The sequence below is a fragment of the Phaseolus vulgaris genome, chromosome 9, assembly GCF_051622355.1.
Source record: "Phaseolus vulgaris cultivar YP4 chromosome 9, ASM5162235v1, whole genome shotgun sequence".
NCBI classification, from domain to species: domain Eukaryota; kingdom Viridiplantae; phylum Streptophyta; class Magnoliopsida; order Fabales; family Fabaceae; genus Phaseolus; species Phaseolus vulgaris.
This window is the reverse complement of record NC_143506.1, coordinates 30,106,565-30,131,543: the sequence shown is the minus strand read 5'-3', so window position 1 is coordinate 30,131,543 and position 24,979 is coordinate 30,106,565. Positions and strand designations below refer to the sequence as shown.

General features: G+C 30.2%; 2 protein-coding genes across 2 annotated transcripts; both read left to right on the top strand.

Annotated features, from left to right (window-relative positions):
- Nucleotides 1–2,084: 2,084 nt before the first annotated feature.
- On the top strand, nucleotides 2,085–4,545 carry LOC137821263 (2-hydroxy-palmitic acid dioxygenase MPO1). The gene is made up of 4 exons (XM_068625771.2): nucleotides 2,085–2,750; nucleotides 3,923–3,985; nucleotides 4,067–4,138; nucleotides 4,221–4,545. Exons 1-4 carry the CDS (start codon nucleotides 2,190–2,192, stop codon nucleotides 4,335–4,337), a joined length of 813 nt encoding a protein of 270 aa, XP_068481872.1. The 5' UTR covers nucleotides 2,085–2,189; the 3' UTR covers nucleotides 4,338–4,545.
- An 8,430-nt stretch (nucleotides 4,546–12,975) lies between these two features.
- On the top strand, nucleotides 12,976–15,006 carry LOC137822602 (NAC domain-containing protein 100). The gene is made up of 3 exons (XM_068627511.1): nucleotides 12,976–13,602; nucleotides 13,709–13,986; nucleotides 14,107–15,006. The coding sequence occupies exons 1-3, from the start codon at nucleotides 13,416–13,418 to the stop codon at nucleotides 14,704–14,706; spliced, it is 1,065 nt and encodes a 354-aa protein (XP_068483612.1). The 5' UTR covers nucleotides 12,976–13,415; the 3' UTR covers nucleotides 14,707–15,006.
- The last annotated feature ends 9,973 nt before the right edge of the window (nucleotides 15,007–24,979 follow it).

Below are 24,979 nucleotides of genomic sequence, written 5' to 3'. Positions count from 1 at the left end.
TTGCCAACTCATGATTATGTGACCCACAAAGTAATTCCACCATCCATCATTCATTACCTTTTATAGGTTTCCCATACAATCTAAAAGGAGAATCACATTTCCTAGTTTCACTTCCTGTAACCTCTAAGTCCTTCCTTTTTATACTGTTTCTATCTACCTTCCATTTCACAACCTAATAATAGGTAAGTCTTCCTTCCTTGTTGCCCATTCCATGTATCTCACCTTAATATAATAATAACAAGGTCAAAATCATAGGCAACCTTTCTAGCCCACTTCAATATCCCAACTAGAATACTGACATAAAATTATCACAACTTCATATTTCATTCACCAAATAATACATAATATCAAAATACTTTTGTAGCTTGACCTTACCTCATCTATCGTAAATATGTCACTACATTCTTTTGTGATGCATTCATTATCTAATGCACATTGGAGAATATTGACCGCTTAATATCAACATCATCTAGTCCCCACACATAAACCTAATCAAATAACCCTATGTAAAACCCTAAGATATTCATCATAATCCCACAACAATTAAATACATGTTAAACCTAAAAAAACATGTTAAAAGTCCCTGGCCAAATCTCATTATACCTTTTGGAATAGTAATTTCATAATAGTTATTTAGGATTTCGGAAGCCTAAATAGTTGTTTCAGAATGACTATTTTAGAATTATTATTTTTTTCTTTCAAATTTTATATTCTGTAAGGTCGTGTTATGTTCTGGATTACGTGTTCCAGAAGCCTCCTAAACCTATTTTGGAAATCCATTTCTGGAAGGCATATAAAACAATTCCAGAATGTCCAATCTAGAGTACAATTAAGGGTGACAATGCGGGTTGGTCCGCTCCGCGTTTAGCTTGCAAAATGTGGGCAGGTTGGCTCGTCCCGCATAAAGAGTGCGGGCTCATTTCATCGGCCCACCTCACATGAGGTAACACGCATAAGAAAAATATATTTTTAAAAATTAAAATTTAATTATAAAAAAATATTTTTGTTGTTGAAAAATTAAAATTTCATCTTTGTTTTAATTCATTCAAGATAAAAAAAAATATAAAGGGTTGTTAGAAGACTTGATTAAAAATAATTAGCGTTTTGTTTTGCATATATTTTCCTTCTATATGCAGTCAATGTACAAGAGTATCTTATTAAAGTTTTGTTACAAAATATTTTAATGAAATCTCTTCTTTATATTGTTTTTTATTAACAAATTTTAAATGTAAAACTTTAGATAAAACTAATTCACTCTTATTTTTAATATTAACTTCTTTAGATAATTAAAATAAAGGTTACACTATAATAATAATAATGTGAATGAGATATGATTTTTTTTATAAACGCACGCACCCTCACTACAAGACAATCATGAAATAGAAACCAATCTTTAGATACCAGAATAATTAGTTGCAATAGTAACTAAATTAGAGACCATTTTAGAAACTAAAACAAAATTTGGTTTCTAAATTAGTTTATATTATTGTTAAATAGTTTCTAAACTGATATCTAATTAGCAGCCAATGTTTTTGCTACCAAATTTAGAAACTAAATAATTGGTAGTTAAAACATTGGTTGCTAATTAGATACCAATTTAGAAACTATTTAACTATAATAGAAATTAATTTAAAAACTATTTTATTTTTAGTTTCTAAAATGGTCTATTATTTAGTTACTATTGCAACTAATTATTTTGGTCTCTAAAAATGAATTTCTATATTTCATGAGTTTCTTCTACTAACCATCTACATTGTCATCAATATGTACAATGTTTATACATAATAAAGATTTTGTATTTCTTATTCTCGAACATAACGATCACTTTTAAAAATAGAGTTTCAGAATACAACTCAAACACATTACATATTACATCAGAAAATTTTATGTCCTCCAAATTCCAAAAATATAACTTTGAAAATCACAACAAAACAACTGAGTGTTACCTCAAACCAATAAGCATGCCTTATGATGCCTTATGAACACCACCAACTCAATTTCCCTGAACCACCTCCAGAAGCCACCAAAGAATACGCTGCCATGAAAGCACTCCATTTAAAATAAAAAATATTAAGGGCAATTTCGGGAATTAAAAAATGATGGGGTGCAGTCCAATTGACAAAATGGAGAACCAAAAGCCAGAAAAGGTATTTGCGTAACGAATGAGTTGAAGTCGTGGTGCAAAAAGTATGTTGATCTTGGGTATAAACAATTGCGTGTGGTACCATGCCGTAGAAAGAAAAACAGCGTCCTCTTCCAAACTGCTGAACCAATTTCCAAATACAACGTTCTCCAGCAGATGGTTTCACTTTCACACTCCAACAACTCTGTTCTCTCAGGCCATTGACCCCAAAACACGTACAATAAGAAAGAGTCCATTCTCCAATTCTCACAAACCATTCATCAAAAGGTCAGAAACAAAAATGGGTTTGTTGGATCTAGAGAAGCACTTTGCCTTCTATGGCGCGTACCACAGTAACCCCATCAACGTGGCCATCCACATCCTCTTTGTTTGGCCCATCCTCTTCACCTCCCAAATGATCCTCTACTTCACCCCCACCCTTCTCTCCGTAGGGTTCCTTCCCCCAGTGCTCGTTCTCAATTGGGGCTTCTTCGCCACCGTCTTCTACGCCCTCTTCTACATGGCTTTGGATATAAAGGCTGGTTCTTTCACTGCTTTTCTCACTTTCTTCTGCTGGGTCGCTTCCAGTTTTGTCGCCAATACCCTCGCCTTTTCACTCGCCTGGAAGGTACTAAATACTAATTCACCAATACCCTCAAAATAAAGTCTTTTGATTTGATCTTCACATGTTATGTATTTTGTCACCCTTTTCAACTGATTTGATTATGTCTCGTCCCTGTACGAGATTTGGTTGTTAAATTAAATGCTGTCTCCTCTTCAAGGAGCTTAGGTAATTGCAATTTATATTCGTTATGGAGAAGGGTAAATTGAAAAGGACAGGTTTTCAAGGAGCTCAGATGTTTGATTTTCTGCAGGAAGAGATGCCCGCTTTTAATGTTTAACCATTTAATGTTTGACCGAGTTTTGAAAAAATGATTGTGGTCAATAAAAAACATGGTGGGGGCCTTTGGCAAAATGTTTTTCATATGTTGAGGTGTTTAGAGTCTCAGGTTGTGTTTGAATTGATGTTGTACTCTGCTGATCATAAATGACTACAAATTCATGTACTCATGTCGAATGTGGTTTGGACTGTGAGAAGGAAGAATTAGACTGATAAACAGATACACACTTGGATTTTTTTTTTATATTTTTTTTGGATTGACAAATATTAGTTTTGTTAATAGAGACACTTGAATGTTTTGTTTCTGTTATGCCTGTTTTTACACTTTCCCAACTCTTACAACTTGGAAGTTTGCCAGTGAGGAAATTGTGTTCTGGAGCTAACATTTTTCCTGTGTAAGAGTGAAAAGGCTCAGTTTTGGTTGATTTTTTGCTCAATTCAATATTTATTTTTTATTTTCTCATCAGCTCATCCTAATGCTATGAAAAAAGTTATCTTTATGAATGGAATAGATAGAATAATATCTTTGGTTTTTAGTTGGGAGACCCTAATGAATTGCTTGTTTGCTTTTCAATTGGGTCCACTTGGAAATTGAGTATTGTATTAATCTTACCTTGACACTCAGTTTGAAATGAAAACAAAAGAAGAGTTGTTTTTGCCATCTCAGTTTGTAAAATAAAGTTCTTTCAAACTGGAGTTTGTAAAATTTAATCTAACCATGCTCTAAATTCAGTGCAATGCCCCTCAAGACTGTTAAATACATGTCCCTATGTTGATATGTTTAAGCATCGTTTATTTGATCTTCATGTGCGTGAATCTGCTATTTCGTAAGAGACAAGAAAAACATGCGATGTTGTACGTTTTTAAAACTGTATCTTGTTTGTGATGGCAATCATCAGGTTGTTTTGGCTGCTCAGTTGTTTTGTTGGACTGGACAGTTTATTGGTCATGGTGTGTTTGAGGTAAGTGATTTATTCCATTACTAATATCCATGATGCAGAGATTTTACATTCCAATTATGTTTTAACCATTGTTTGTCTTAGAAACGTGCACCAGCTCTGTTGGACAACCTTGCCCAAGCATTTCTGATGGCTCCTTTCTTCGTGGTGCTTGAGGTAATTGTTTGTTATGTGAATTTGTACTTGGGTGTTTTTGACAAGTGAAACAAGGTGGATTTGATGTTATTGGCTTTCGCAGATCTTGCAATCTAGTATTGGATATGAACCATATCCAGGATTCAAGAGCAGGGTGAAGGCAAGGATAGATTCTGATATCAAACAATGGCAGAATAAGAATCAAAAGAAACACTCGTAGATTGAACACTTAATTTACAAATGTGAAGTTATCGACCACCCCAAAGAAACAAAAGGAAATTGATTGTATTATACATACACACTCAAAACTACTTGGTGACAGTCAAAAGTGTTGTGTCCATTATCTCCCTCATGTAAGAGAAGTTTTACTTGGAATTCGTGAACACTTTGTCGGCCAATAATATCCTCATATCCTTTTCATTTGTTAAGGAATACGGTCTCCTTAATCTTGAATTTTAGCCAAAAAAGTATTACATTAATTCTAGTGTTATCTTCTGTCAATTCGCCTAAGAAATATAATATGATCTCCAAGAAACTGGTCTAGAATTTTTCGACTAAAGATAAAGAGTGTAATGACGATTCTAACATTTAATATTCTTTCAACTCACATTTTCAGTATATGAAGTCAATTTAAATCGTACAAACCATTCATGGGACTTGATGGTTAGCACAATTTCTGGGTCAAATGCTATAAATCCATGATATTCCTTTGCTTAACTGTGTTTTCCCTTTAATCATTCGGAAGGATAAACCAAGAACAATTTCGGTTCGAAAGACTCTCGTTTCTAAACTTCAAAATAGTTATCCTACAACACTCCATAAATTTATTATTAAAAAGTGACATTTTAAAAAAGGTTTAAAACCTACTCTGAATGTTTAGAAGTTGAAAAATGTGAGGTCACCTGGAACTTGTCTCTTAACAGATATGTCTTCGATGGCCTTCCGCACCAGACCATCATTGGCGTTTCTAAGCTGGGTTTTCATTGTTACTTTCCAGAACTAGAACCATGTTATCCATTTCTACTTCAACAACTCCTTCAATAAAACCACCTCCTTCTGTTTTAAAACAATCAATTCTAGGAGATTTCTTCCTGCACCCCCATACCTTCAAAATTACCGAAATTATTCATTTTGGATGTTTACAATTTGAAATACAAAATTTGCATTTTGGAATGTACAATATAAAATAAAAAAATTTATTTTGGACAATGTAATCTGAAATAGAAAATTTGTATTCCAAATTGCACAATATAGAATAAAAAAAATCACATATTTTAACTTATGAATTCTATAATCTGAGAAATCTCTAGATCCCACCTTCCAGAATTAAAAAAAAAAAACATTATGAAAAATGTCAAAAAGTAGTTTAGATATTTTTTGTAAGTATGAGGTGTAGGAAGAAACATATGGAGGTGCAGAAAGAAATTCCCTCAATTCCTATGTTAAACCACCTTCAGCCCACACTAAATCCTTTAGTCCAAACATTTTAATGGGGACGTTTTCTTCCTGCACCACTGATTTGAACCTGCACCCAGTTACCTTAGTGAAATGACACAAATACACTCAAGGTTTATAATTAAAAAGTAAGCTTTTTCTTTCCTCGTTCTCCCTATCTTCGTTGCACTGTTTCTGTTAGGTTGCACTGTGTGGTTCGTTCGCTTTGCTGTAGTTATAACACTTTGGCAAATGCTTCCTACACCCAATATTTTTAACCTGCACCCAACATATATTTTTTAATTTCCAAAAATGCCCTTAATTCCGGAAATAAAAATCCAGAATTGAAAATAATATATTCTGGAAAAATAAATCTGGAAGTGATTATTGAATTCCGGAAATAAAAATCCAGAAAAAAAATTAAAATTCTATTTTGGATAAAAAAAAATTGAAATTGAAAAATAATACATTCCAGACAAAAAAATCCGGAAAATCAATTATTGTATTTTGGAAATGAAAATCCGAAAACAAAAATGAAAAACTCATTCCGGATAAAAAAATCCATAATATAAAATTTCGTTCCAGAAAAAAAAAATTCAGAACACATATTTCGGAAATTTTTTTTAAGGACAGTTTCGTCTTTTCCGCTGAGATCGGGTGCAGTGATATGGTGCAGGAAGCAATTGCCTAACACTTTCATACGCACATCATCGTTGAAAAAGCGTATTTGCATTTTTTTTATTTTTTAAAAATGGTAATTCAAAAAAATTTCAAAGTTTTTTTACTCACAACGAACATGTTCATTTTATGATTCTTTCTATCTTCAAATGTTTTATATATTCCTGATTTAATGCTCAATATTATTTCAATTTTGAAACTAGTTACATCTCTTTATTGTGATCTTACTAGGTTATTAACCCGTGCCTTGCACGGTAAAGATTTTATCTATGAAATGGAAAAGATTATATTTATGAAATATTATTAATATATTAATAAATAATTAAATAATTGTAATTTATGTAGGTATATATTTTAATTTTTTTTTTGCAATAAATATGCATAGATATGTCTTATAGTGTCTTATATAAATAATTTTATACAACCTTAACTTGAAATATATATTTTCACCTAATACAATCAACTCATACAATTTGTAAGTAAAGAAATTTATACAATATAACAAAGATACTAAATTTATAGAAAATAACAAAATATCAAATCACAAACTACAAGCATAAGATTGGTAAAATTAATGCAAATGTTGGTCTTTACACTCTTGTTCTTCATTCTGGTGCAACTCGTTCTATACATTCTACTATTGTTCAACCTCATTCTAATAAGATACCCATTGACTTATGGCATTTTTGCCTGGTTCATCCTACCCATCAACGTTTACAAATTATGAAACAAACTTATTCTTACTTGTATATTGATTATATATTTTCTTGTAATACATGTCATCATGCTAAACAAAAAAAATTATTTTTTCCTTTAAGTAATTCTCATACTACTGCTCCTTTTGAACTTTTACATATGGACATATGAGGACCTTGTTCTACCACTTCCATGCATGAACATAGATATTTCTTAATCATTGTTGATGATCAAACACGTTATAACTAGATTGTTCTTATAATTTTAAGAGTTGAAACACGTTCTCACAAGGTTCAATTTGTCACTCAAATGGAAACATAATTTTCTACTTCTGTTAAAACCGTTTAAACTGATAATGTGATAGTATTTTCTATTCATGATTATTTTTCTTCCAAAGAAATCATTTATCAAACAACATTCACTGAAACTCCTATACAAAATGACATGGTTGAAAGTAAGCACCAACATCTTTTTAATGTCACTATAACATTACTTTTTCAAGCTCATCCTTCATTAAATTTTTTGTGTTTTGTACTACAACATGCATCATATCTTATTAATTTCATTAAAGATTTTCGTAAATATTGCAAGTAGATTGAAAGACAATGAAGAATCAATCAATTAGAAATCAGTTCAGCCAATTTTAAAATTATTTTTAATATGATTGCAGAAAATCAATCGGTTATTTTTGCGAAACAATCGGTTGTTTATATCAGCAATGTTAAAAATATAGCAAAAATAGTTTTAAAGAAAGTAGGGATAGAGAGATTAACAGAAAGAGTTTAAACTGGTTCACTCTTTACCAAGAACTACATCCATTCCTCAACAATCACTGAGAATCCACTAAGTAATCAAAAATTTTGATTACACACAACACACCAAAGTGGTGATCTTGAACCCTTCAAGAACACACACCACCTTTGGCAAAATACACCATAGTTTTTAGAAAAACCTCTAAAACTGCACAACAACAATTCACAAAGAATTACAGTAATCAAGAGAAAAGGAATGGAGTACACCTGGGTACAATCACAAATTAAAGAACAACTGATACAACACAATCCTATTCCACTCTTAAAAAAGATCCAAAGCATTTAGCAATCTTGGAAGAACTGATTTGATGATTTCTCTTGAATTAATTAAGACCAGGAGCGTAAAACAACTTATTTAAACCCAAATCAGTTTGTTAAAGCATTTAATGCAAGAGCCAAAACATTTTAAATAATTTAAAACAGATTAAAGCCACTTAACAGAATTCTGTTAAGGTTTTTAGAAAAACAATTGATTGAAAACACGAAACAACCGATTGAATATGTTTGACAATAAAGTCAACCAAAGTCAATCTTTTTCAAATCCTTTTCAAAATATACTAAGTGTAAAACAACCGGTTGAATTGAAATTTCAATAGGTTGATTTTTCACTTTCCTTTGAAAATACATATTTTTCAAAAAGGATTAAAGTCAAACAACCTTGGATCATCAATTAGAGTGGATTATCAAATTCAACAACTCTAAACACACACACACAACCAACAACAAAGATCTTCATGCATTCCACTTGGATTTGGAGACATCAAAGCACTTGTTCAACATGTGACATATCTAATTTACATGTGTTTGGTTGCTTATATTATGCAAGCTTACCATTGGTCACCTATCTATCTTTTTAGGTTTTAAATCTCACACAAAAGGTTACATCGTTTTTTTACGAAATGTAATTTTCTATGAGGATAATTTTTCTTTCATCCATTGTAATTCTCTAATGACTTCTCTATCATCTTTTTTTCCTTTCCCTACTTCTTTCCCATCTTTAGATGAACTTTCATCCTTTGAGTCTATTCCCTTACAAATAACATATTTGTTCCTTCTCCCAATCCTCAAGTTTCTCAACCCCCTAATCTCAAACATTCCACTCGTTCTCGTCAACCTCCTACTTACCTCGAAGATTACCACAAAACATTTGCAACAATTGGTACCACTCGTGCAGGTATTCATTATCCTCTTGAACATTTTCTTTCATACAAACATCTTTCTCCTTCTTTTCATCATTAAATCCTATCTATTTCTTCTACGTTTAAATCTAAGTTATATATTAAAGCTTCCACGTCAGATTGTTGGCTTAAGGTTATGCATGCTGAAATTAATGCTTTAGAAAAGAATAACACTTGGATTCTTACTGATTTTTTTCCTCCTCAAAAAGTTGTAATCAGATGTGATTGGATTTTCAAAATCAAACATAATGTTGATGGTACCATAAAACGTTATAAAAGCCTGCTTGGTTGCAAAGGGCTATATGAAAATGGAAGGTCTTTATTTTCTTGACACATTTTCTCTTGTAACAAAGCTCACACCAATTCGTTTTCTTCTAGTTCTTACAACCATCTATAATTGGTATCTCAAACAACTTGATGTAAATAATACTTTTTCGCAAGGAGATCTTTATGAAGAAGTTTAAACAAGTAAGTCGTCAATGATATGCACAACTTTCTTGATTTTTGTTATCGAATATTTATAATCAATCTGTATTAGATCATTCTCTCTTTCTTAATTTTTTTTGCATCTCACACCATGAATCTCCTTGTTTTATGTTGATGACATTATTGCTAAGATTAATCATATTACCTCTTGTCTTGGTTCTAGTTTTAAAATAAAGGATCTTAGTCATATGAAATTTTTCTATGGCTTGCATTGCATTAGGGATTCATTTTTGTCAAAGAAAGTACACTTTAAATCTCCTACTTTCTAACAATGGTATGTTTGCTTCTCATCCTGTTTCCATTCCCATTGACTATAACACTAGTATTCACTTTGTTTCAACTACTGTCTTCACTAATCCTTCTACATATCAAAGATTGAGATTGATTGCCAACTTATATACTTGACTAATACCCATCCTGATATCACCTATGTTGTTCAACATTTGAGTTAGTTTGTTTCATACCCAAATTCATATCATCATCAAGCAACTTTTTGTGTTCTTCATTATTTGAAAGATATATATACTTAGGAAAGACATTTTTCTTACTACAGTTAGTATTCTCCAACTTAAAGCGTTCAATGCCTCCGATTGGACTGATTGCATTCATTCTCATCACTTTATTACTGACTTCTTGGTTTATCTTGGTTCCTCTTTAATTTCTTGACGTTCTAAGAAACAATCCACTTCTAGAAGCTCTTTGAAGGCAAAATATCGTGCATTAGCTTTTACTACTTGTGAGATTCAATGTTTAACATTTTTCTTGAAGATTTTTGTGTTCCTTTCATTCGTTCAACCTTGCTATACTATGATACTCAATCTCCAGTACAAATTGTTTCTAATCATGTTTTCCATGAATGAACTAAACCTATCGAGATCAATTGTCATATTCTTTCGTATAAAGTTAAAATTGGCTTACTCAAATTATTGTTTATCTTTTATTCCTTATAACTTGTTGATGTCTATACAAAGATTTTTTCTTCAGCTGTATTTCAAATATTTGTTCCAAGTTATGAATGTTTAATATCCATTCGATGTTTCAAACCATATCTTCCAAACTAGTAATGCTTAATATCCGTTCTCAGCTCTGAGTTTGTTATCACATAATATTTAGCACATCACATACATTTTGTTTTCTGTTAACATTTGTCCTCCAAGTATCCGTTAAACCAATACTATGTTTAATAAATATTTAAATTTTGTTAATTCATAAATTATTAATTTTCTTAATAGTGTCCGTTTTAACTTAAGTCAACGTTATTAATATTGGTCGTTGTAGACCGATACTATAGTCGTAGCGTCCATGTTAAGAATTTTTGTTATAATTCGAGTACATTATAATTAACCATGTTTCAATCGTTATACTGTTTGTCAATTTGATTTTCCCACTGTGGAAATCCCCACCAAATGTAAAACTTGCGTGCGATGAAGGATGAAGCTAACAAAAGGTAGTCTTGAATCCTAAGACCAATAGGGTGGGTAGATGAAACTACAATTTCTAGAATTAATCACAAATTTTGCTAAATAAATACTTTTGTAGAACACTTAATTTTCATTTAGAAGATTTCAATTTTGATATTATAAATCTTGATATATTTTAATTGCAAACCTCAGTAACATAATATATTTAGTTAGAAATATTTTAGAAAAAAAAAATAGTTTGATAAACTTTATTTAAGAAAAAAAACACTTTTGCATATTATTATTTAATATGCGAATCAGATTATTTATTCGTGGATTGAATTTAAACCTAGAAAAAAAAAGTTGTTTATTTCACGCGTCAGATTTATTCAATATAGAGACTCCTTTCACTTAGTCTCTCCTGAACATTACTTAACAAGTAAATGGGGAAAATCAGTAATAATAATAAAATTTTGATAGCATAATATTCATATTAAAATATAAAAAATATCCGAAAACCATTTATATGTTCATGAGGATTAAAGGACTTCGTTTACAATGACATTTTTATTTTTGTGGTATATGTTAGATAGAATGTCATTTTAGATAGAGGTATTTAGGATTGATTTTATCACTCTATAGTATTTCTTTGGATGCTATATTACTTTTTCTTATTTCTATCCTCTATACTATAACAAAGACTTTCTCTTTATTGTCTCATTAATTTTATATTACATTATTTCTTTTAATAATTACATTATTTGTTATCATTGTAATAAAAAACATCTTTAAATAAAAAATAAAATTTCACAATTATACATGCAAAGCCGGAAAAAAAATAAAACTTGTTCATAATAATAGAAATTAATAAATAAAATTATGACAAAGTAATTAAACATAAAAAATAATCAAGATAAGAATGGACAACAAATATCTCATATACATCGAAAAAAATATAAATAAATAAAAACTTCCAAATATATATACAAGTATGAGCACTAGCTTTGAAGTGCATAAAATTAAAAGAAAGTACATTATCTTAGTTAAAAAGAAAATCTCACTCTAATTAATATGAGATTTTAACACTTTTTTACTCTCAAACATGTACATCTAAAATGTGAAATTAAATATATATATATATATATATATATATATATATATATATATATATATCGATGGAATATCAGCATATATTATTAGTATAGACTCTAAAATCAAATTAAAAACTGAGTTTAAATTTAACTCTTTCTGATGACCATTTCAATTCTAATATTTCACCAATACAAAAGATAAAAATAAATTAAAAATAAAGTTGTCACCTCTGAAAAACAAAAATAAGATATTTATATTCATAAATTATCATTGAAGTGGTGAATTACGGGATCAAATTACGTGTTAACGAGGTGTCGAAGTTGGATTCGGTATTTGCCACCCTCCAAGATTTAGTTTAAAGTCATCGCAGATATTCTCCTAAGTGTCTTTCTAGAGCTACGTGCTTCGTTTATCTTCGCTGCTTTTGTTCAAGTTTCTGTGTCACAACAAATTCACAATTTCAGCACTAAGTGCAGAAAAAAGAAAAAAGAAAAAAGAAATATTAATTTGCCTGGCTTTGCAAGTATCTATTTTCAGTTTTCAACTTTAATGGCTTGAAAATACACTTGTCATGTCAGTTTCGGAAACCTTAACATAAAAGCCAGTTATTATTCTCGTATCTCTCTTTTTGTCGTTTTGCCCCCACAATCAACCCTCAAGGCCAAATTGGTAATTTAAATAAAATAAAGTGAAAACAACTTATTCTCCAAACCAAGATGCTGGCTTTTGTATGATCATCATTATTTTTTTTGCAACACCTCATATTAACTCTCTCTTTCTTTCCCGTTGGCAAAATAATAATAAAAATATCATGAAGTTGTGTAGTGAGTTAAGAAGAACCAATGAACAACAATGTCTTGTCTGATGATTAGTGTTAAAAATTTGAAAATTCCCGAGTAGGTTATTTTGTACATAAATTAATGTTTTTCACAAACAGTGAATTTACAAAGTAAGCACTTAAGAATGTCATAATTGCATGCATGGTATCTGGGCACTGTGTGTTGTTGAGTAAAAACTGAAAACAAAATTAGGGTGATAAAATTATGAATATTGCATAAATATATAAGTAACAGGTGTGAGCTATAAACAACTAAATAGGTTGCCTTACATTCCACGTTTCTTTCTCTTTAACACACCAGTATTTAGGGAATTCTTTTTTCTCTCTGCTTTATCATCCACCTGTTAACACCTCCTCCACCCTCAGTTACCACCACATTTCAGTTCCATTCCATGTTCCATGATTTTCACCACCATCGTTCCCTTTTCTCTCTAACTTTCTAGGGACTTTCCTGCAGTCTCCTTTTCTGATGAAAAACCACTCCAGCTTATTATTCTCTACATATATTCTTCTGAATTCACTTATTTCAAAACAAAACCAAATAAAAAAGAAGAAAAAGGCATTCCATTCTCTCCCCTACCAAGTTGTTTTTGGTGTCTATTTTTTGTTAAATTCTTTTTAGCTTGATTATGATCAAAGTTCTGGGTTAAGGAATCAAAGAGGTTGGTTTTAGAGTAAGTGGGAATGGAAAACGTTTCAGTTCTGTGTAAGGAAGATCTTCAGATGGATTTGCCTCCAGGGTTTAGGTTTCACCCAACTGATGAAGAGCTTATTAGTCATTACCTTTACAGAAAGGTAACTGAGACTCACTTCTCAGCTAGGGCCATTGGAGAGGTGGACTTAAACAGGTCTGAACCTTGGGAATTGCCATGTAAGTTCAAAACAACACAAAAAAAATTCAGTCTCACTTTGGTTTTGGCTTCTAAGTATTGCAAATTATTATGAATTTAAGTTTATGTGCATGCTTTTTGTTATAGGGAAGGCCAAAATGGGAGAGAAAGAATGGTACTTTTTCTGCGTGAGAGACAGAAAATACCCAACCGGTTTGAGGACCAACAGGGCCACTGAAGCAGGATACTGGAAGGCCACAGGGAAAGACAAAGAGATTTTCAGAGGGAAATCTCTGGTGGGAATGAAGAAAACTTTGGTTTTCTACAAAGGAAGGGCACCCAAGGGAGAGAAAACTGATTGGGTCATGCATGAATATAGACTTGAGGGTAAATTCTCTGTCCACAACCTCCCCAAAACTGCAAAGGTAACTGATTTATAATAATTTTTTCTTGTCCATGTTGGTTTATGTGTACCTCTTTTTGTGCAATCATGAGAATTTTCTTCTGTTGAGTTTAATTCGGTGCTATTTATTATTGTGTTGCAGAGCGAGTGGGTGATTTGCAGGGTGTTTCAGAAGAGTTCAGGTGTGAAGAAGACTCATATTTCTGGGATAATGATGTTGGACTCTTTCGGAAACGAATTGGCTTCTTCTGCTTTGCCACCTCTTACTGATTCCTCACCTTCCATTGGCAACACCAAAGCACTGAGTGTGACTGAACAGCCTTACGTGCCCTGCTTCTCCAATCCAATTGATGTTCCAAGAGCGATCTTTGATTCCTTGAGCAACACCAACATCAACAACAACAACACCCTTTACGGGGTTTCTTCAAACCATTCGTTTTACTCCACTCAAGGGGTTCACCTTCCGGCTCCACCAACTTTGCCATCACCCGGTTCTTCAAACCATTACCTTATCAGATCCTTCCTTCACAACCATGGAAAGGGATCACACTTGAGGAATGGCTTTGAATCAGAGAGGGAAATGGTCAGTGTCTCACAGGAAACAGGTGTTTCTGCTGATGTGAACGCTGAAACCTCTTCAGTTGTGTCACATCTTGAGATGAGTAAAAGGCTGTATGAGAATCAAAACAACGCAATTGGTTCTGCTGCACCAGCGGACCTAGCTAGCTTGTGGAACTACTGATCTGAAATAAAGAAAGGCAACCTTTTCAGCTGAAAAAGAATATCCTCATTTACAATTTATTCATTGGGTTTGATTGTGATGTTGTCCTTGTTGTTACAATAGATTTGAACTAAAAGATGCACTGTAGAATAGCGAAACATATATATGTTGTACTGTAAGAAATGTTCTGATCTTATGCTGTTTTGGTATTCTAGGCTTGTTGTTGTTATGGTGTGGTTGGTATGGACATGATTACTGTGTATCAGCTTTTGATTAAAATTAATACCAGAATGAGACATGGTTGGTCTCATTTTTAATGTATCTGGATTCTATGGCCAAATCTTTAGAGAATGACCTTTATTCTTGTAATATTTGAATTGCATATTTAATTCTTCATTGTGGGGACTGAATCAAGAATAGTAACCATTAAAACTTGAAAATCTCTGGATTCGCTTTCTTGGAAACACGTGCACGCGCTTCCTTTGACATGGACAAATTAATATTAACAAACTTATCTGCATTAACCTTCTGTAAGTGAAGCTCCTTGTGGAAATCAGGACCCTCAAACTTTTCCTCTCTCCTCTTTCTCTTTCTCTTTCTCTTTCTGTTAATGCTCATGATAAGCCACAAAGTTTAATCAGTCAAACATTCACTTTTACCCAATCAATTTGACCATATTCTCTGCTAGAGTCAATCATATATTTGAAAATGTTTCTTCTACTTTTAAACCATAACCAATAACCACTGTTCTGTACGATACCACATTTATTCTATAAACGAAGCTATTATAAGTGATATCCATATTTATCTTTTTTTTTAAAAATTAAATTGGATATTGTTTTTTAAATTTAAATTAGATAACATATTTATTTGTCGAAGAGTATTCAGAATAAATGTCTGGCTTATGCCTTTGAAGTCACGAACTCATACAAGTCCACAAGAACAAAGAATTTGTGGTAGTAGTAGACAGGCACATTGAATGTGACATGTAAAATGATAATGTATATTAGTTGTTAGAGATCCACATTCACATTTCATAGTGTATATAATGGGTCTAAACCTTATTTAATAAATTGATTTTATAAATTTAAATTAACACTAAAAATAAATTAAATAAAAATTAATTTTAGAGATAAGAAACAATTAATCACTATATTTATAAAATTATATATTATTTTAGATACTACAAAAATTATTGGCATTTAAATTAGTTTTTATTATTGATAAATAGTTTATAAATTGATATTTGTATCTAATTAGATTATATTCCAAGGTTTTAGATACCAATTTTAAAATTTGAATAATTGGTAGTTGAAACCTAGGTAATTAATTAGATATCAATTTAGAAATTATTTATCAATAATAGAAATTAATGTAGATAATAATCAATAATTTTTTTAGTCTCTAAAATAGTATCTAATTTTCTTAATTTAGAAACTAATTATTTTTTTATTTCTAAAATTGATTTCAGAAATAATTCTGTTTACTCTGTGATATTTTTGGATTCAAAACTTTTTTTTTATTACAATTTCATCCCCTTCAACTAAATTGACATGGCAATCCTTCTGTGAATCTTTTCTGATTATACATGAGTATGAGAGAGAAATAAATAATATTCGAAAAATAATAATTTTATTTTCGTTGGTGTTACTAAATGAAGAGCACTGAGAGGTTTTGTCTGTATGTGTGATTATTGATTTAACGTTTAATTAATTCATTCATTCGAAAAAGTTGAATCATTCATTTCCCGTTTCATGATGCTTGAATTGCGTTTTGAAGCTGCAATGCCATGACATGAGAACATCAATGTTCTCTTTTTTCTTATTTTGTCCAAAAATATAATATACGTGTCTCCTTTTTGTACCATGTGGTGCTTTTATTTATGGCACATGATAAATCCTCTATCCACAAAAGTATATCAAATTGAGTCCCACACGGCTTGATCGTTAACTATGTGAAATCACTGCCAACAACATGCCTTTTACAAAGTGTTGCTCAACTCATTTTCACCATTTTGATGGCAAAGAACTAAAAATTTTGTTTTCTTTCATTCGCATCTTTATCTTAAGTATCATAAGAATTAGTTTGATTTGAAATAATCCAAATGCAAAACCCAATGAAATTCTTTATGATTCAAACTCAAATTAAGAACATAAATTGTAAAGATCATTACGTATGGGGGTTGAAGGGGAATAATATAAGAACAAAGTTATGGTAAATTTTGTGGTTATTAACTTAGTGGTATATATGGTCTATTTCATTGCATCACGAACAGTTCGTGTTTTGGTAAGAAGTTGTTGATAAGTCTCATTTCATGTATTTCATTAAGGTTACATCGCAGTCTTAATACTTTTCTTCCCATTTAAATGGTGTTCATGTTGGGTTACAGTTTTCATATTTGGCAAGTATGCTTTTGGAATATTTCCAACACTTTACCTTATTTGCCTGCAAGTTTCTATTAATTCAATAAACTATTTACATCCATAATATAATATACTTCTAAGTAACTCCAATTGAAACTTATTTACATATCTTCATGATTATTAGAAACAACTTTGGTTTAATAAAAAATTTATTATTCCCTCTGCATCATATATTAAAGATATTATTCCTTTTTATTTAATTACTTTGGATTTATCTTATATTTGTTGATTTATTTTTTCTTTTACCGAAATAACTAAACATTTAATTAAATTATGATCACTGGATAAGTTTCTTAATCACCTTTAGTGGTTGTTTTGACTATTCTTAAAGATAATTGTCATCTTACCATCAATCTTACAATCTAAGATAGGAAAACAAGAAGAGGAAAAATGAAATAAATTTCTCTATAAGATAAAATAGTTTATATAAATAAAAATTTAGAAAAACTATACGAAATAACCTTTATAAGTTAATTTATACGTAAACTGATTTTTATTTATAAAGAAGTTGATTTCAAGTTTTTTTTTTTCTCTTCAAAGTATTTATAGAAAAAATCATCTAAATATATCATAAATTTCTCTTTTACATATACCTCTAAGGTAATAGACATTTTGTTACTCCTCCACATAAGATTAAAGACTTTATTCTTCTTGATTCAGTCACTTTGATCTAAAAGATACATTTGTAAATTATTCTTTTTTTTTTACCAAAATCACTAAATATTTATCAGGTGAGTGGTTAACTATTAATAAGAATAATTTTCAGTTTACACCATCAATCATATAATCCTTAGATTAACATAAAAAGTTCTTATTAATTTAATAAAAATTATAAAGCTCTTCCATATATCACTTCACTTATTTATTTTTTTGACAATCTCAATCTTTGAAAAATCTTTCCCTTGCAATTTCTAAAGTTACATAATAAAATATAAAAAATAATATGAGAATAATAATTATAATTACGTTTCCTGGATTCTTTTGGGAGACACGTGGTAACCTCTTTCTAGTATAACTTTTTTTGCCTATATATTTTCCACATACAACAGTTGAAATGAACACACTTAGTTTACCACTAGATTATGCATCAACCTCATAAAACACTAAAACATCAATTTCAATAAAAAAATGAAAATAATGAGTAGATGATTCTTTTCTCTTATATACCATGTTGACCTTATTAATTTCAACATACATGCATATACAGACATACCTTCTAATGTGGAGCTGAATAAAAGAATTGAGTGGTGCCATATATAAAAGATTATGACCATAAATTATAAATTATGATATAGATGAGTGAGTGGTGGTAGCCATCATATGTCCTTTCCTTTTCTCAATAAAGAAATTGAAAAACACAGTTTGGAAAGTATTGTACTCTAACTAATTTTAGTACAAAAAAGATCACAACTTTCAACCAATAATTCCAAAAGTTGATATCAACCATGGTATTAAGCACTAAGGATCTTTGACAACTTTCTGTAAAGTACTATTCCCACTGATTTAGTAGTGAAAAATCTCTTAAACATGTGGATTCCTCTTCAATATAAGACTTGGGGATCTATTAAACAAACAGTGAAACAAGTCAAACTCAATCTATATATTACATAATATGTATCTTCCCTTTCATATATAGGCAAAGTCATGGAAGAAATTTGTGTTATAGTTCTTGTGCCAATATGAGATATTACTAACATGGCATTAACACCCATGAATAATGGTTGGTCATCTCAACAAATGTAAAACATTTTATATTTGCTTTTTTCAAATTTTATTTTATTTTAAACTTTTTATTTTTAAAAAATAAACACAATTTTACAAGAACAGAAATAATTTTAAATCAATCAATATTTTTATTTTATTTTGTAAAAAGAAAATTAATTATTATTTCATAAAGGTAGCTTTTTAATAGACATTGAAAGTCTTATTCGTTCTACGGGTGCACAACTAGAATACACATATAATTATTTTTTTGTGAAAATTTGTATATATTTCAACTTTAGATATGTTGAAATAATATTATTAGTCGAGGTATTAAAATAATTGATTTTCTTTTCTGTCGAAATAAGCAAAGGGTACTAAGGTAATTGCGGAAAATGCTGAGTTGTTTTTGGGTCCCACAATGATGAGGTCTTAACGGTAGAGAGGGGTGGAGTGTTCCACAGTGGCAGGTGAGAAGAGAGTGAGGAAAAGTTAGGCGAAAATGAAGAGTTGACACCTACGCAAAATGGGACCCACACGCTTCTGCTTTTAGAGTCATTCACAACCCACGTCACTCTTTGTCGCGCCGCCGATGCCACGTGTCGCCACCTCTCTGCCAGCTCTCTCATTTTTGTCTTCTCATTCTCCTTTTACCATACTCCCAATTTTATGTCCTTGTCCAGTGGGCCCTGCCCCCTTCAAATCCCCATCCACAGCCCCACAACATTATTTCTGTTTCTAAAATTTCATACTATAATTCACAATCATGTTGACTATTTCTTCTTTCACCTATATCATTTTTTTTATTTATTTGTTTATGCATAAATTATTGTATTTTAAATTTTAAAAGTGCATAATTTAAAATTTATTTTCAGAACTAAAAATATAATTTAAATTACATAAATATATTTTAAATTATATATTAAAATATATTTGCAGATTCATAAATATATTTTAATTTTTTGATTATATAAATATAATATATTTTTAAATTACATAATTTAAAAATTATTTTGGATCCTACAATACACAACAACAAAAATATATTTTGAATTGCATAATTCAAAATGCATTTTCAAATAATAAAATCAAAAATCATATTTTGGATTATATAATTTAAAATACGTTTGATTCCATAACTCATAATACATTTTTAGATCTGAAAGTGTATTTTAGATTGTTCAATCTAAGATATATTTCTAAGCAGTAATACATATTTTTTTACCAAAGTAATGAGATCATAGTTCTTGTGTCTAACCGACCAATACAAATGCAAAATTAAATACTTAGTTTCAAACAATCTTTGATAAAACATTTTTTAGTATGTATTCATACATTAATTCTCCTCCCTGAGTTAGTACAAATAATGATAAAATGAATACATGTAGGTATAGTTGGCTCCAAAAGAGGGATTGAATGAAGTCTTAAACTCTTTACCAGTAGAGAAAAGAAATTGTCTAGTCGATTGTCTAGCTAATCGTCTAGTACAAACATTTTTGTAGAATTGTCTAACATACCGTCTAACAGTAAACAACAAATCTTGAGAAACAACAAGAGTAAGAAAAAATAAACACATAATAATTTATTCTTGTTCACCCAAACCCAAGATACATCTAGTCCCCTTAAGAAACTACTTAAGAGCTTCCACTAACCAACACACTTGGTTACAATGAGTATTCTCACCTCTCCAGATTACAATGAGTATTCACACCTCTCCAGGTTACACATTTTTAACCTCTGGAGATTAAGAACTCTAAAGAAAACAAAGAGCACTCTCAAAGAAAGTTCACATTGCTATAACTTCACAAAGTGAAAAATTACAATAGTTTATCACTCAACCCAAAAGAATAGACACTCTAATAGCTTGAATAGATACTAACTATAACTCTTGTATTTTCAGCAAGAACACTTGAATAGTTTGAATTGTTTGGCTTTCCTTGGTTTATTCTTCGCCTTCAATCCCCTTATATAGCTTTTGAAATTTGTCCTTCGATACTTGAATTGGCTAAGTTTGGATTTTGCAATATCCTCGTATCTTCATCTTTTTCGTGTTAGACGTTAAATTACTCCAAGAAGTTTGACTTTTTCTCGTCTAACTCACTTAGGCGAGCCCAATCACGCCCAAACGAGAAGTCACTTAACCCAAGTCCAACTAGGTTAAATATGAGGCGTAAGACACAACCCTAAACATTCATTGGGAGAATGGGAGATGATAGAAAACTCTAGAGGATGCAACCGTCAAGGAGAAACATCCTAAATCTTATTTTCTTGCTTTCCATGTTGTGTGAAACATTAGAATAGTCAAGATACAAGTAAACCATTAAGTTAGTTTTTGTTATCATCAAAACATGAAAACATAAACTCCACAAATGATTGTCTAATCATCATACCGTCTAGTTGGTCATAGACCATCTAAGGGCTTAACAGGCCGTCTAGGAAAATCATTCAAGGTCGTTGGTTGAAACAGACTACATCAAGTTCTTGACAAAGTAAGGCAAGTTCAACTAAGCCTACTAATGTTGTGAGGTACATTATATTATTCTTTGGACTCGTAGCCACTCTTGGCTAACCCCTAGAGTATTATTATCCAAGACATTCTTGCTTAACAAATATTATTTCCCAGGCCACTCCTAGTTTAATGAGTATTATTTCCCAAGCCACTCTTGTCTTAATGAGTATTCTTTCTATTCTAGCCAAGAGGGATGTCTCCCAATCAGTGCCTGTAGTTGAGGTCGATTAAACTCCGAGATGGTCACCTACAAAAGATACTTCGACGCTTTAGTCAGTAAGAGCACTGCTTGTATTGTTGTCTGTTGTGAGTTATTTTCTTTCCCTTATATAGGGTAATGCCTCCTTTTTCTCCTTGTACCTGGTCTTATTATTGGTTTAATTCAGTAATAAATGTTATCTCCTCCAATTTAAGGTTGATTATTCGGAATCCCTTGATTTACACTGATACAACATTAATGTCCTTAAGTATCAGTATCGGAAGGCTATCTGCTCACCTGCACAGTCGGGCTCGGCCCATGATGTTACACTTTCCCAAGTCACTTTTGGCTTAACGAGTATTCTTTCCCAAGTCACTCATAGCTCAACGAATATTAATTCCCAAATCACACATGGCTCAATGAGTACTCTTTCCTATGCCACTTATGACTTAACTAAGTATTTTTTGACCACCTAGCCACTTCTAACTATTCCCTTCAGTATTGTTTACCAAAAAATCACTTTTGACTAAGTTTTAAGGTTGAATGCTTCAATGATGAACTGATCATTGGGTTTGATCACTAGGGAGGATTGTGTTTCTCTCATAGTTCAATATTTTTTTCACTTTAGGAAGGGGTTGTGTCTTTTGGCGTGTACAAAGTTATGTTCATTCTCCTAGGTAGTTGGATAAACACTCTCAGTGTTTTCCATAATTTTCTTTAGGATCCATTTATTTTGGCAGTGTTCTTTCGCTAAGCTCTAGGATCGTTTTATTATGCTTTTGAGGATTGGTTCATATTTGAACAACGTTTTGGCACAATTCAACCTATTCTCTCTTGTTCTTCTTCTTAATGGTAAGCTTGATATAAGAGTTTAGTTATATCCCATGAGCAACTTCAATTCTTTCGAGGACTTCTCTTTATTTTCAAGCTTGAATATATTTGTTGAATTTAATGCATTCTTTCTTTACACAACGTCTTTGGTAATTGACAATGCTTATCTACCTAGGTAGCATAGCCTTTTGCACCAATTTATGATAAAATGCATACCATATAAGGCAGATAACTAGATCGGAGTTTAGATGTTCTTTGTGTTAGGTGGTTGGTGATGAAGGTAGCTTTTACTCTTTTCCCAAAAGATAATTTGATGTTGACTTTAACTTGCATCTTTAACCGATCTCTTTGGTAGATGAAGGTAATGGATCTTTCTGGCATTTAAATAGTAAACACACACACACACAAATATTCAAAAGGTATAATATTATTGGCGTGTATCGTTGGATCCTTTAAACATATGTTCTGATCATACAAGTTTTATGTCAAACATAAGGAAATGTTACTCAATAAGTTAGTACACTACAAGAAAATTATGAAATAGAAACCAATTTTAGAGACAAAAAATAATTAGTTTTAGAAACCATTTTCGAGACTGAATTTTTTTTTGGTTTTTAGATTAGTTTTTAATATTGTTAAATAGTTTCTAAATTAGTATTTAATTAGCTATCAAGGTTTTAACTACCAATTATTTAGATTCTAAATTTGGTAGCAAAAACCTTGGTAGCTGATTAGATACCAATTTAAAAACCATTTAACAATATTAGAAACTAATTTAGAAATCAAAAGTTTTTTTAGTTTCTAAAATGGTCTCTAATTTAGTCACTATAACAACTAATTATTTTTTGTCTCTAAAATTGGTTTCTATTTCATGATTTTCTTGTAGTGGTAGAACCATTTATTCGAAGGTTCAATAACTCAAACTTGATGTAAGATCATTGAATGAATTAGTATAAACTTATTGTGAAATTTTTTTTCTTTTACCTTCTTTTATTATGTTGCAATTTTTTTTCTTTTACCTTCTTTTATTATGTTGCATTCCAATCTTTGTATCAATCTTGATTCCAAATCAATTGCATTTAGTTTTCAAATTATTTTTTTTTTAAAGAAATTTGTGAAAATATTTCAGAACAATACACCTCCCCTCTTAGTTTAACTAAGTCACTCATTTTTTTTAACATCAATCATTTACTTATACACATCCTTTTAATTAAATTCCAATTTTATCTATTTACTTTTTCATTTGTTGCTTTAGTTAATTCTATTTAAATCCTTATACATATAATTAATTATAATTAAACACGAAATCATCATAATTTCGTTCTTAAATGTTTTACATTTACAATTTTTATAAAAATATATATTACAATCTTGTAGTGTCTATTACACAACTTTTTTTATTCGCACTTTCACATCTTACAAAAATAATTACACAATATAAAAAATACTTACTTACTCAGTTAATTTTTTCATTCATAAGTAAGGTTTTAAAAAATCATTTACAATTCTTTTACATTTTTACATTTTCTTAATTTATATTCAATTTAAAATAAACAGCTACTAATATTACAGTTTTTTTATTCAATACAAAACTAAATAATTACTTCACTAAATATTCAATTCTATAAGAATTTATTTCTTTAAATTTTTATTATTCAAGTTAATTAGTTTTTAAAATAATCACTTTTCTATTTTTTTATATTATAATAGTTTCTAAATAATTATTTCTTACTACTATATTTACTTTTCTAAATTACTATTCTTTAATATATTTATTTTCCTAAAATATTATTCCTCAATATAATTATCTTTCTAAATTTTAATTATTTAAAATATATACATATTTCTACACTTTTATACCAAATATTAATTTTTTAAAGTAATATTTTTTACTTTTAACTTTTTTTTTTATTTCTTCCTTTATTTTTAAATAAAAGAAGAAAAAATAAAATTTAGTTCGGAATTCAATTTCTTAGAAACTTGGGCTGATTTTCCAATGATTTGTCATCAGTTCACATTCAGAATTCGACTATCTGATAACTGAATTTTGCTATTTGGATACATAATTGACAAAATATGCTTTTCGGGGCAAAAATGACATTTGCATGATTTTGTTGTTGTCATGTATGATTTCTTAAGATTTATATTCAAGATCTTGAATAATGTATTTCATACTTTTATTATTTTATGTAAATTTTACAATGAAGTTAGGAAACTTACCATGAATTACTTCAAAAAAATTGAATTGGTATTTTTGGAAATTTGTTCTCTTTTACTTCATTTTCTTTACAGTGACGTAGAAACCCTTAATCAATTTTTGATATATTTTCTATGTTTTTATTAGAAATAAGAGTTATAAGATAATGAGTAATTTATTAAACTCAACACAAATATTTTTTAAATAATGATTTATTCTTTGATTTGTTTCATAAAATAAACAGAAAAATTGTTTATATTTTAAAATAAGCTGAACAGACAAAGATATATAAAAAACAGTATCTTATTTATTTTATTGAATAAGCACTTATTTAAAGAAAAAAAAAAAAACTAGTCCAATAGTATGATAACAGGGAGAATTTGTGAGTCCACTTCTTTCTAATAACTTCCCCTTTAAATAATTTTTAATGTCAA